The 12,966-nt window shown below is 45.2% G+C and overlaps 1 protein-coding gene across 1 annotated transcript in view; it reads right to left on the minus strand.

Moving 5' to 3' along the window:
* Positions 1–12,966, minus strand: part of KIAA0368 (KIAA0368 ortholog) — a 100,491-nt gene that overhangs the window by 55,886 nt on the left and 31,639 nt on the right. Inside the window, exons 4-8 of the mRNA XM_019517047.1 lie at positions 11,699–11,848; positions 8,957–9,125; positions 7,639–7,778; positions 4,395–4,476; positions 1,705–1,824 (exon numbers count right to left, since the gene is read on the minus strand). Of these exons, the coding sequence (XP_019372592.1) occupies positions 1,705–1,824; positions 4,395–4,476; positions 7,639–7,778; positions 8,957–9,125; positions 11,699–11,848 (661 nt within the window). The remainder of the gene's footprint in view (positions 1–1,704; positions 1,825–4,394; positions 4,477–7,638; positions 7,779–8,956; positions 9,126–11,698; positions 11,849–12,966) is intronic.

The raw sequence follows: 12,966 nt of genomic DNA on the forward strand, positions 1-12,966 counted from the left end.
TTTTTTTTTTTTTTTTTAGACTGCTGCAAGTTTTAGCACAGGTAGTCCACAAACACACATTTAAGCAGCACTTTTGTACTTACTTATACATAGTACAAGCTATGCATAATGTTAGTCCAAAGCCAGAGAGCTCATGACTTACTATATAGTTCATTGGCTTGGGCCCCACCATAGTCAACAGTGTTTCAAGCCATGGTGACCCCACAGCTCAGGACTGCTCAGTATGTGTGCATACACCAGATAGCCCACACCAAAGATCCACGTGCTAGTCAGCCCCTCACTCATGACTGGAACAAAAGTGTTCTTGTCACGAGTTCTAGCAGGATTTCTCTACCGGTATGCTGTGACATTTTGGGCTGGAGCCACGCCCCCTGCCTGCTGCTGCTGCAGACAGACAGACAGGGGACATGGCTCCAGTCAGTGATTCAAACACTGTACCATCCGCTTCCTGCTGCTTGCTACCCCCACCTCGCCAGCCTGCAGCATTCAGTCGTTTGCCACCCAAACCACCCCGCTGCTCCATGGCATTTGGCTGCTCGTTCGCCCCCCCAACCCTTGGTCGGTGTGCCGTGAGAGGCCATGTAAGTGTGCCACAGAGTGAAAAAGGTTGGGAAATGCTACTCTAAAGATTTGTATGCAGATGAAGTGCAGGGCAACCTGGTCCAGCTCTACTTCACAAAGGGTGGAGACACACTAACCATATGCAATAGGCTGAAAGGGAGCAACAGACAGTAAATGTCTGGAGCCCCGTTCGGTAATGTTTGCCAGATACTTTAAGGCGGGTGAAGAAACAGGAATCATTGAAAATGGGAAAGAAAGGCACAGCTCAACTGTGTGAGTGATGAATTTTTGCCCAAAATGGGCCATGTGTTTTACAGTCATGCTCAGTGTTGGCTGTATTTAATCAGTCGGCTTCCATTACTGAGCCCATGCTGCTTTTGGCGGCAGTTTAATGATTGACAAAGTATTTAATGAAGTTTCCTCGTATGTGAATGTTAAGATGAGGAGCTTTCTTCCCCATGCTGGCTGGGGGAAAGCCTTGTCTTATATTTGAATAAATATGGTAATTATTGGAAGATCATCTTAAATTCATCCCCTCCACCACTGTACAGGGGAAAGGAGACCTCCACCTCTTGCCCTGTCTGCCCTCCCTCACCAGCCACTTGCTCCTCCCCAGTGTCTACCCCCTACATCATGTGCCCCCATCACCCCGTGCTTGCTCCTCTGCCTCAACCACTTGCCTTTCCTTTCCTCCCAGGCCACTTATCCCATATGGTGGCTCTAGTCCAGCTCCGGCCAGGGGCACAGAGCATACACTAGATCTGGCTCTGGCCTGGCCAAGCATCAACAACACCAGCAGCACTTGCCTTGGTCTTGAGCAGGCAGTGGCTGCAGCCTCAGACCTGGGTTAGGGCTAGAGCTGGAATCTTAGCAGCTCTGCCACACTCCCACACTACACAGTCTCCCCAGCACTCTCCCTCCAGCAAGAGCTGCCCCTGCCCTGGCTTTGGGCAGACAGTGCTTCCAGTTCTGGGGCCAGAGCTGTAGCAACTGCCTGCCCTGGGTCAGCATTCAAACCCAAGATGAGGGTTTTTAAATTCCCCCATTCATTTCCTACCCCGCCATTCAACCTTGTCTTGGATTCAGGTAAATATGGCAATGGTGCATGGGTTATAAATAGTGGCTTTAGAGCAAAGACAGTACCTGAATATTAGCTGGAAATGTTTCTGCAGCTTGCCTGGAACGCAGAAGATGAGGAACGATCTTTAATTTAACCCGGGTGCTAACTGGTTCTCGTTTCAGTTCTGGTTTCAGAACAGCTCCCTGTCAAGTAACAGACATGTTTAAGGAACAACGTGTGTTTTGGGCCCCCCATTACAGAAAGAATATGGATATTTAAATTAGAGAGAGTCCTGCAGAGGACAACAAAAATGGTTAGAGGACTGGGGCACATGACTTCTGAGGAGAGGCTGAGGGAGCTGGCTTTATATAGTCTACAGAAGATAAAACTGAGGGGGGGATTTAACAGCAGCCTTCAACTCCCTGACAGGGGTGCTCCAAAGAGGATGGAGCTAAACTGTTCCCAGTGGTGGCACATGACAGAACAAGGAGCAATGGTCTCAAGCAGAAGCAAGGGAAATTTAGGTTGAATATTAATTAGGAAAAAAAATTTCACTAGGAGGGTGATGAAGCACTGGAACAGGTTACCCAGAGAGACTGTGAACTCTCCATCCTTGGAGGTTTTTAAGACCCATCTAGATAAAGCCTTGGCCAAGATGATCTAGTTGGGGCTGGTCCTGCCTTGACCAAGGAGTTGGACTAGATGACCCCTAAGATCCCTTCCAACCCTCATTTTCTATGATTAACAGAACACATCTCTGAACACAGCTGCTACTAGTTTGGTTAATAACCAGTGTTAATAATTTAAAACTTCATACTTGAGAGAGAGAGAGAGAGAGAGAGAGAGAGAGAGAGAGAACACATCAATGGCAGTAGTAGCAGTCCCTTCATGCAAGGATGACAGCCTTCAAATAAATAGGAAAGATATTGACAAAGTCAGAACTGACTTAAGATGCCAGTCCAAGATCTGCAAGTTCAAATGCAGACATAGCAAATAGTTCCAGAAGAAAGGAGCGAATCCTGGTGATGTTGGGTCACAGCTCTTTCCCTCTGTCTCTCTTGTCTATCCATCTCCATAGTAAGGCAAGTTTACTTGAAACAATCAATGCCTTGTACATCACAACGCCATTGGGGATGATTCAGTGCTTCAGACGCCCAGGTATTGATGTTAATATTGCATTTCTTCAAACTGGGTCTCAAGCTGTCCTTGAACCTCTTCTTTTGTTCACCTCTAGAGCAGCAACCATTGGCGGGTTGGGAGCACAGGACTCATTTTGCAAGCTCGTTGTCAGGCATCCTTATGATATGTCCTGTCCAACAAACCTGGTGTTATATAAGCGTGACTTTGATGCTGGTGGCATTTGCTTGAGCCAGAAAGCTGGCAGTTGTTTTGCTGTCCTTTCAATTGATGTGGAGGATTTTCCGAAGACATTGCTGATGGTAACATGCCAAGACTTTCAGGTGTTTCCAGTATCTCATCCAGGCTTCACTCCTATACCAACAAGGTAGGGATGACACAGACTGGTAGATGAGAAGTTTGGTTTGGGTCCTGATGTCAGGATATCCCATCAAAACACTATTTCAGAGAGGTTTAAAGGCAGCACTGGGAAATTTTATTCAGCATTGAATATAGTCAGCTATGTTTACTTCTTCGGTAAGGTGACTACGCAGGTAATGGAAATGCTCAACGTTCTCCAAGGACTGCCCTCTAATTGTAATATGGTAGGGAACAGTTGGTTGGTTTGGGGAAGGTTTGTAAAGCATCTTGGTTTTTGCTAAGTTGACAGTGAGTCCAAGCATTTCCAGTCAAGAATGACCTAGACTTCTTCAATTAGGTGGGCACATGATGCAATCGTCAGCATATTGAAAAATCAGTAACGAAGGTATTGGTTATATCTTGGATTTGGAACGTGACTGGTTGATGTTAAAGAGATTCCAAGCCATGCAAAACTTGATGTTCACTTGAGATGGAAGTCTAATCAGCCATAAGATGAGTAATAACTGCAATACAGATAGAAAAAATTTTGTGCAATCACAAATCCTTACTTGACTCCAATTCTAATGGAGTCATTTCCAAGCCACTGCTTAGGGTGGTTGCTGTCAAGTTGTCATGAAGTCTGACGATGGTAACAGATTTTGGCAGGTATCAAAATCTCATCGGGATCTTCTACAGGTCCTCTCTGTTGATTGAATCAATGGCCTTAATCAGGTCAATGAAGGCGATGTACTGAACTCACTGTTACGCACAGCACTTCTCCTGAAGCTATCTAGCAACAAAGATCATGTCTATTGTACCCTTGAGTGGTCTAAAAGCCACAATGGGTCTTGGGTAGAATCTCCACAGTGCGGAGAGTGACTATTGAGGAGAATGCAGGTGAGGATCTTCCCAGTTGTGGACATGAGTGCAATGTTCTGATAATTGCTGAAATCCAATCTATTTCCATTCGTGAATGTGGTTACAATTTTGGCATCTCTCAAAACACTGGAAATCTAATCATGTTTCCAGATTTTCAGAACAGCAGCATGTACTTGGTAAGAGAGCTTTTTTCCACAATGTTTATACATTTTAGTGGGCATTCCATCAAGACCACATGCTTTATTATTCTTCATCTGTTCAATGCCATTCAAGGTCTCTTGAAAGAATGGTGGATCTGCAAGGTAGTCCTTAATGGTATGATTCAGAATGGCTTTAATGGTACTTTTCCTGACAAATAGACTAAGGCAAATAAAATCAGAACCTTAAGCAACAGTACATCTCTGCAAACAAGACTTACCTCCTTGGTCTTCAGTGGAATATCCCCAAGATACACTTTGTACATTTTGTTGATGATGGTGGGATTATTCCAGTCAATTAAGCTAAAGAATTTTAAAGCAATGTGTTAAAAATTACAGCTTTAAATTTAAAAAAAAAAAAGTTGTGCGTGTGTGTGTGTGTGTGTACACATTTTGCACAACATTCTGTCACATTCTCAACAGAACTCGTAGTCATTTAATAAAGCATTAACATCAAACACTAGGGGCACATCAATAAAGATTTTCTTGGCCAATACTAATAGCCGATTATTAACCAGCCATATCAGGTGATACTAATCTGATAACCGATTTATAGGAATGCAACCAAGCAGCATGGAGAGCAGCTCCCTGCAGGTAAGTCTGTGGAGGGGAAGGGGCATGGGAGAGGGAAGGGGCATGGGGGGTGCAGACTGAGGCCCCCACAGTGAGGGAGGGAGAGGCTGCAACTGGGGGTGCTGCCAGGACAGTGAATGGGACCTGGGACCAGGGCGGGGAGTGGGACAGAGCTGTGGGCGACTAGTCCAGGGGATCAGAATCCCAACACTTAGAAATGATGGTGGTGGAGGCACTTAAAATAAAGCTTGTCAAATGAGCTTCAGTTCAAGCGCTGCTGCCACCATTTTTAAAGTGTGGAGACGCTTTTAACTGGAGCAGAGCTGAGTGGGTGGATGCAGGCTGCCCACTGTGGGCTCAGGGCTCTCTGCTCTACATTCTTTCCTTTAGCAGCCCCATGTTGGTCGCGTACCCCATCCACCTGGCATCAGGAGGCACAACTTGCTGCCCCCACTGCTGCCAGGTGGACAGGGGACATGCGGCTGGTGTGGGGCTCTTTAGGGAAAGGCAACAGAGTGGAGAGCCCCAAGCCAGGAGTTGGCAGCCCGCATCTGCCCCGTGCACAAACCTGAGGGAGCACATGCCCCCACATGCCTCCCTTGGGAGGTACACATAGCAGTGGGGAGCCACCCCTTGGACACGCTGCCCGCAGCTCAGTCCTGCTCCCTGCCCCTGGTCCCAAACACTGGCCTGGCGAGTCAGTACCCCCAGCCCCTGTCCCACTCCCTCCCTCACCATGGGGGCCTCAATTTGCCCCCACACACACCCCTTCCTCTCCACAGACATAGGGTACTTCTCTCCATGCTGCCCAGCTGAATTCCTGGCCACATGCATGCAGCATTTGGGGGCCCCAGCTAGAAGGTATACTGCATTTATTGGTGACATTAATTGGCTACACCAGCCAAAAAAAGCCAATCAATGCTAATCTTAAATTTCAGATTGACACCTTTAAATTTATAGGTGTCAATCTGATGTGCAACTGATATACTGGTGCATCTCCATCAATCCTCACATCCAGGCACCGAAGTGGTGCACGTAAAATCAGTGCCAGTGAAAAGATGCCTGAGTGACTGTTCTGGGCAAACACAGACTTTAGTGTAACCACAGCAGAGACACTGCATGGGCATCAGGCTGCATAAGCTTCCCAACACTGCCCTTCCATTATACCTACCTATAGAAAGAAGATCCTTTTAGATCCAAGGCCATTTTTGGGGGTATTAGATGAGACGACTAATGAGCCCGTCAACCATGGCACTGATTTTAACAATATTAGGCTGTCTAAGATGGGAAATGGTTTTAAAATCTAAATAAAATTTCACATGGACAACCAGACCAACAGCTGATCAAGACAACTTTTTTCACTATAGACCTCAGCTGGGTTTGAATCAATGACAGAGGACCATTCACCTTAATGTCTTACATTTGGGGTTGGCAAACTTTTTAAGAGTAGCGGGCTGAAATAATGCAACTTGGTCCAAGTCATGCCAATGTTTCTGACTCGGCTTTCACTGCTGTTGCTTCTCCCCAGCACCAAATTAGTGCTAACGTGCATGTGACCTATCCACCGTTGATCACTACAGAAACTCCACTGAAATGCCTTACCACTGAAATGCTGCCAATATCCAGGCTTTGCAAGTCAAATTAAATTGTTTGGTGGGCTGGATCTGGGCCTGTGGGCCATAGGTTTCTGACTCTGTCTTACATTATCCTTTGAATGGCACTGTCAGCAGCCAAAAAAGCAAAAAAAGGCCTGGGAGTGTTACTAAGCATGCAGGTGACAGAATTCTGCATACAACATGCAGGACATCTAGTAACTACATACATAACAGGATTTGTTCAAACAACTGATCTATGCAGAACGAGTTCCTAAGGAACACTATACCACCATAAGGAGACCATTTAACCAGACCTTACTGCATGGAGTAATTCCTTCAACCAGATTACTTTAATTAATCAAAAATAATCATCCTGGCCAACAGCTGAGGTGCACTGACAAAGCTGTGCAGAGACTTCAAATTGTGTATTTCTGGTATGATTAACTCAAACCAGCACTAACAGACCTGCAATTTCACAAGTACAGAATTCAGCTAAGCCTGTCTATCCAACTCCAGTAATAATGAAGTCTGTCTATTTCTGTACATCTCAATCATAATGCTGCCTGAAAGCCAGTCTGCCTCCTATGAGGGAGGTGTGCAGTCTTTGCGCAGCAAGTGACTCAGCAAACAGCACCAGCAGCAATTATCATTAGGCTAATGCTGAATCACAGATGGTCCCTCCAGGGGTATCATTTCCAGGTGACATTAGTCGGGTAGGACATAGTCAGTCACTGTGGAGGGCACCAGGGTTAAACATGAAAGTTGCTGATGCTGCTGTCCAGCATGATACTGAAGTGACAGAAAATGTGGATTTATCCCACCAGCTGTCAAATAGTATGGCCTTCCTTTTTGATAAATCAAGCTACCACAGCCTGCAGAATTCTAAACTGTGCTGCTAAGAGTACATCTCCATGGCACAATGCAATGGTGAGCAGAGAAACTCCAGCTAGTTCTGGCACCAAACTAAATTATAATGTCATTAGCAAAGTGCTCCACCCAGGCCCATGCACCCAGATAGAGTGCCATGCTAATACAGCAGTACTGCTTCTGGTACCTTAGCCAGATCTGCCCTTAGTCTGCTCTTAGAGCTAGGACAGTTATCCCTCCATGACATGGCACCATGCCATGTAGATGCACCCTAAAGGTTTTAGAGTGAACTAACCTAAGACAACTACAAAGCTTCCCAGGGAGGAATTTACAGTCCACTGCTGGAGTATAATATTTTGGCCTATTACACTAATTGTGACTATCAATACTAATAATACCAGTGGCAGGTTTTCTAAAACTAAGCCATTACCTTTGCTTGCTTTTCAGTTCAAGGTCCGCTGCAGTTGCAACACTGTGTCGTGTGTCACTGGAAGCTACAACCAGGTGTATAACAGCTTCAAGCTCAGGTACCTGCTCAGCTTCAATGAACTTGACTATCCCCAGCTTACACTGCTCAGCAACACAGAAGAAGATGATATTAAAATTACGAACCAGAAAATACACGCTCTATAAATGTCAAGGTTTACAGCTGAGATTTTTGTAAAGAAAAAATTAAAACATCTTCAACCTCCTCAGAATACACACCCCTCTTGGAAGTTCATCTTTCCAGGTCTCAAAGGCTATAAGCAAACTTTGGGATGTGTCCTGGTACAGCTGATCTGCTTCGCTGGGCAACACAGACCTCACCTGTTGATCCACAGAGTTGGTCCCCTGTTGCTCCAGAGGCTTCAGTGGCCTGATTCTGCAGGACAACTACAACTGAGGCAACTTACTTGGGGCATGTGCATCTGAAAACAGGGGAACCCAAAAGCGACCCTGGGTTTTCCCCATTTGCAGGAAGTGCACAAGTCAGGGAACAGCAGCGTAATACACACACCCAAGAATTCCCAGGGCACACCTCTGCAAGCAGGGGAACCCAGGCAGGTGCTCCTGGGGCCAATCCTGTGCACCCCAGGAATATCCCTGCAAGGGAATTCATAGCATGCACAGGATCAGGCACCTCAAGCCCCAGGAGTGCCTGCCCAAGGTATTAGAGTACAGGTAATTCTGGACTATCTGTGCTATCCCACCATAAAGCAAACAGATGTCCACCACAAAAAACAGGCACAAATTTATACTACCTGCTGTTGCAGCCATTATTTTGGACATTTGTGGCACAACAAGGGGCACGGACGACTCTGTTTGGGTTCTGTGTTGCCATAATTTTTTTAATGGTGGTACAAAGGCAACATCTGTTTTTAGCCTAAGAAACCAGTACTAAAGTTGCTCAAGTTTCCTCTAAGACCAAGACACTTGGGCAAAGATAGGATTTAGTTGAATGTTTTCCAGCAAGTTCTGAAAATTGTTGACAGAACAATAATTGCAGCACTATAGCCCTGCACCATTACTTATTTAAAAAACTTCACAATTATCAAGTGCATCTTTGGAAGTAAAATGCATGCAGAGAGTGACAAAGATCTCAGACATGTTCTTTATATACAATCTGGGTAAGACATCTTTTTTAAAATCAATTCTGCATTTTCTTCCACCCGTGCTTTCACTATAACATAGGTGGCTCAGCTACCCTTAAGTCATTTCATTGCAACTGAAATATTATACTCCTGTACTGGTTAAGCAATTTGCAGTACCTGTTCCAGCTGTTCAGGTGTCCATGGGCTATCTCCAATTACTCGTTTGGCTGCATAAAAGCTCATCCCTGGAGGAGGCTGAGGGATCCCAGAACCTCCAGTGCTACTTGATGAAGAGCCCTGTGATGATGGCACATTTTGCCGACTCTGGGATTCATTCAATACATATCTAAAGGGAAAGAAAGGAACTTGACTAGATTTACAAAACCAGCCTGTCAAATGAAGTGGGGTGTTTATAATGAGGAAGTGGAATAAGCCAAATAAATATAACTCTGCACAATTTTCAATTTTGTTTTAATCATTCATAATACTGTCTTTAACACAGCAGAGTATCACTATTTACTAGGGCTATGTGAAATTTCAGCAGTTGTTTCGTTTTGGACGTGTTTTGGCCCGTCTCGGTGCCCGAAACACCAAATCCGAAACTAAAATGGAAGCCCCCAAAACATCTCCGAAACAAAACGGAACCATCCAAAACGTTCTGGATGTTTCAGAGGCACCCCTCCAGAAGAGTCCGGCACAACCCCACAGCCCTCCTTTTAAGGTGCTGGGAGGCTGGGGCCAGGCAGGGCAGCAATGGGGGATTCCCCTGCAGCTCCCCCCGCTGGGGAAGAAGCAGACACAGCCAGAGGAGCCATGGGAGAAGCCCCCATAGCTGCTTTGCCCAACCCCAGCTTCCTGGCACTTAAAAACAAACAAACAAAAAGCCCCACACTTACCAGCTGCAGCAACAGTGATCAGGGCCTCCAAGGGCTCATGGCAGAGCACCACCACACAGCGCGGGGCAGTGTGGGGTAGCAGGGATTGCCTGGTACCCATGCGGTAGCTGCCCCATGGTGCAGGTGCAGTGCACCTTGGCAGGGCACTGTCTGGAGGCTGGGGTCATGGGCTCAGTGGTGCCAGGCTCCAGCTAACTGCTGGAGCCACCCCAGCTCCCAGACAGCGTGCAGCACCCTGCTAAGCCACACTGCACCCGCACCATGGGACAGCTGCTGCACGGGTGCCAGGCTGGAGGGGCGATTCCCGATGTCCCCCACTGCATGAGGGGGCTCTGTCACGAGCCCTCAGAGGCTCTGATCACTGCTGCCAGAGCCGATGAATGCGGGCTTCTTAAGTTCTGGGGGGCTGGGGACCTGGTGGGGGCTGGGGCTGGGCAGGACAGCATGGGGACTTTTCCTACGGCTCCCCCTACCTGGGCAGAGGCAGGCACAACTGGAGGAACCACAGGAAAACCTGCAGCCGGGCAGCCTGCCTCTCCCTGACCAAGCCGAATCAGCATCAAAACTTTGAAACAGATTTGACGGAATTGAAACAGAACACTGATCCAAAACACCAAAATGAATCACTATCCTCCAAAATGGCCAAATCCAAAACGAAACAGCCTTTTTGCGCAGCTCTACTATTTACATCAGTGAGCTTGACACCCACTGCAACTCCTGGCCAATTACTGTACTCCAAAATTAACTGGAGCCTATACATTTCTTCTCTTAGGGAAAAATCCATATATGTAGTTGGCCCCATGCCCAAGGAGTTTGACACCCATGTTCTAGCATCTACACAATCAGCATGAGGGCCACAGAGGCAACAAACATTCTCAGCAATGCAGACAAATGTTTGCCCCCCAGTCTAAAGTGTTTTCCAGTGCAGACAGAGATTAAACATCTATTTGGATGTTGCAATGTTAAGCCTTTCTGTGAACTAGAATCTTCCAGAAGCTAGCCCACACTAAAATTTAAGGAGACAAATATCGTGCAGCTATGCAACAGACTACTGGGCTGAGAGTTCAGATTCAATCCTCAGCTCAGCAAATGCAGTTCTGGCAGAAGTACAGAGTATCACAAACAGGACATCTTAGGTTAAGAAACTTTCTCTTTCAGTTGCCTCAAGTGAAACATCCAAAAAACCCTGAAAATTTTGGCCAGATCTCTTTGGATGGGATTTTCAAAAACAGCACAGTGCATTAGGAACAAGAATCTTACTGAAACATAAAAGGATTTTCTCTCCTAACTCATTTAGGTGCCTTTGCCTCGAAATTCAGTGACTCTCATGAAAAGAAAGAACAAAAGGTTTGCTTTTACAATAATTTCCTTAAAAATGAATGCTTCCTGAACAATAAATATTTGCCAAACACACAAACTAGACAATGGGAAGTGGCGTATGAAATCTATGCACACAGAGGAAGGAGACGAGCAGGGATCAATAAATCCCAATTACACTGTAAATAATTACTGTGCACAAACTTGCTCTCTAAGTTGATGCTCACACCAGTACAAGCCATTAATCAAGATTACACCATCTCCCTTGTCACTAAGGCACCAATCCCTTGAAATGTGAGATTTAAGTGTGCAGTAACTGAAGGGAAATTGAGAGTGCTCAGGACTGCAGGACTGAGCACAGAAAGGAGATATGGAGGGGGAGTTATACACAGACTGATGTTTAGTCTATTTAAAAACTTTTGCACTTACAAAAAAAACAACACATGTAAGGGCTTGGTTTTGAAACCAACAGAACTCACTGGGTGTTTTGCAAGGCCCAGATTCAATAAAACATTAAAGCACATACTCAAATGTTTTGCTGAATAGGGATGGTATTACTCACATGCTTAAATTAGGTACCTTGTGCTGGATCAGGAGATAAAGGGGCGTGCTTTTAAAATGTCTTCTTGGGTGCACTTAGAAACATATATCATACACAAAGAACTCTGAGCACTGCACAGTTAAGGTGAAATTGCCCCTTACTTACCCATAAGGCATAAGTAGAACATCCAACATAAAGTCCAAAAGCAGCTGTACAGTCTTTGGTTTTTCAGCAAGATTAAATGGGGAAGCTGCTTTCAGTGGTTCAACAGGGTATTTCATGTGAAAAAGGGTTGGTATTAGAAGATGCATTAGGCTGAAAAACAATTATATTTACTGCAACTATTTACAAACAACATACTTTGATTCTTAACATTAAGTAAATAAACTGTATAACAGATTTTCCAAGATCCCTCCATTTTAAAAATCTCTTCCACTCTTTCCATATTTTCATACTCTGGCAGCTTTTTGATACCCACTATGCCTCACTGATGGAGGCGCTCAACAAATTCAGAATGGGTTTTAACAAAATCCAAGGAAATAAGTTCATTATTCATGTCAACATACTTACAAATACTACCACTTTGTACTTGCATGGAAAAAAGCCACGCACATATACACACACTTCAGAAATTAAGACTACAGTCAAGGAGGGTCTTGTGCAAAACATTGTTTCTCACTAAAAATACAGGGTGTCAGCATCCTTGAAGTCCAATTAAAATGGTACCTCAGAGGCAAACTTAGTGAGTACACATACACCATGTATGATGCAGACAGAATAGAGCCAGTTCTCTAAGAGGTCTCAGAAACCAGAGGATTCAATTTAGAAACTTGGGATAAAGCCCTGGCTGAAGTGAAATCAGAGGGTGTTTAGGCACCAGGATTTTACCCAGGCCATGATGCTCATTTACAATAAGACCAACTTATACCATTCTAGTAGTGAAAAGGAATGTTCAAGAGAGGAAAGGTGCAATTTCTACTAGTTTTAAGGCTCTGTTCCACTGACAAAACAGTGTAACAGCTTCAGTGTAAACGAGAATCAGACTCATGGATGAGGGGTGAGATTTACAGAAATGCTTAGCCTGCCACAGCTTCCATGTTTGCCTATTTGTTACTTTGTGACTAGGGATTTCAGACATCTCCACTATCTGGGGTGGAACTTTAATGGGGCCTGATTCTGAGGTTGGTGTACAGCACTTCCTAAATCAGAGCCCTTCAAATTGGGAACCCAAATCACCAGCTGCTTACAGAAAAATTAGGTGCATTTTTATTCCAGACCCATCTGGAGATGCTCATCAGGTTCTACTGTATGAGACTAACACACAAAATGTGTGTTAACTAGTGGTCAAGCAGTAAAAGCTGGACTGTGATATCTATTACCTAGAAAGATTTGCACACTAGGTAATCACATGACCCTCCAGAAAACTGCACTTT

Source organism: Gavialis gangeticus, unplaced genomic scaffold (assembly GCF_001723915.1).
Source record: "Gavialis gangeticus isolate Ggan-Ray unplaced genomic scaffold, GavGan_comp1, whole genome shotgun sequence".
NCBI classification, from domain to species: domain Eukaryota; kingdom Metazoa; phylum Chordata; order Crocodylia; family Gavialidae; genus Gavialis; species Gavialis gangeticus.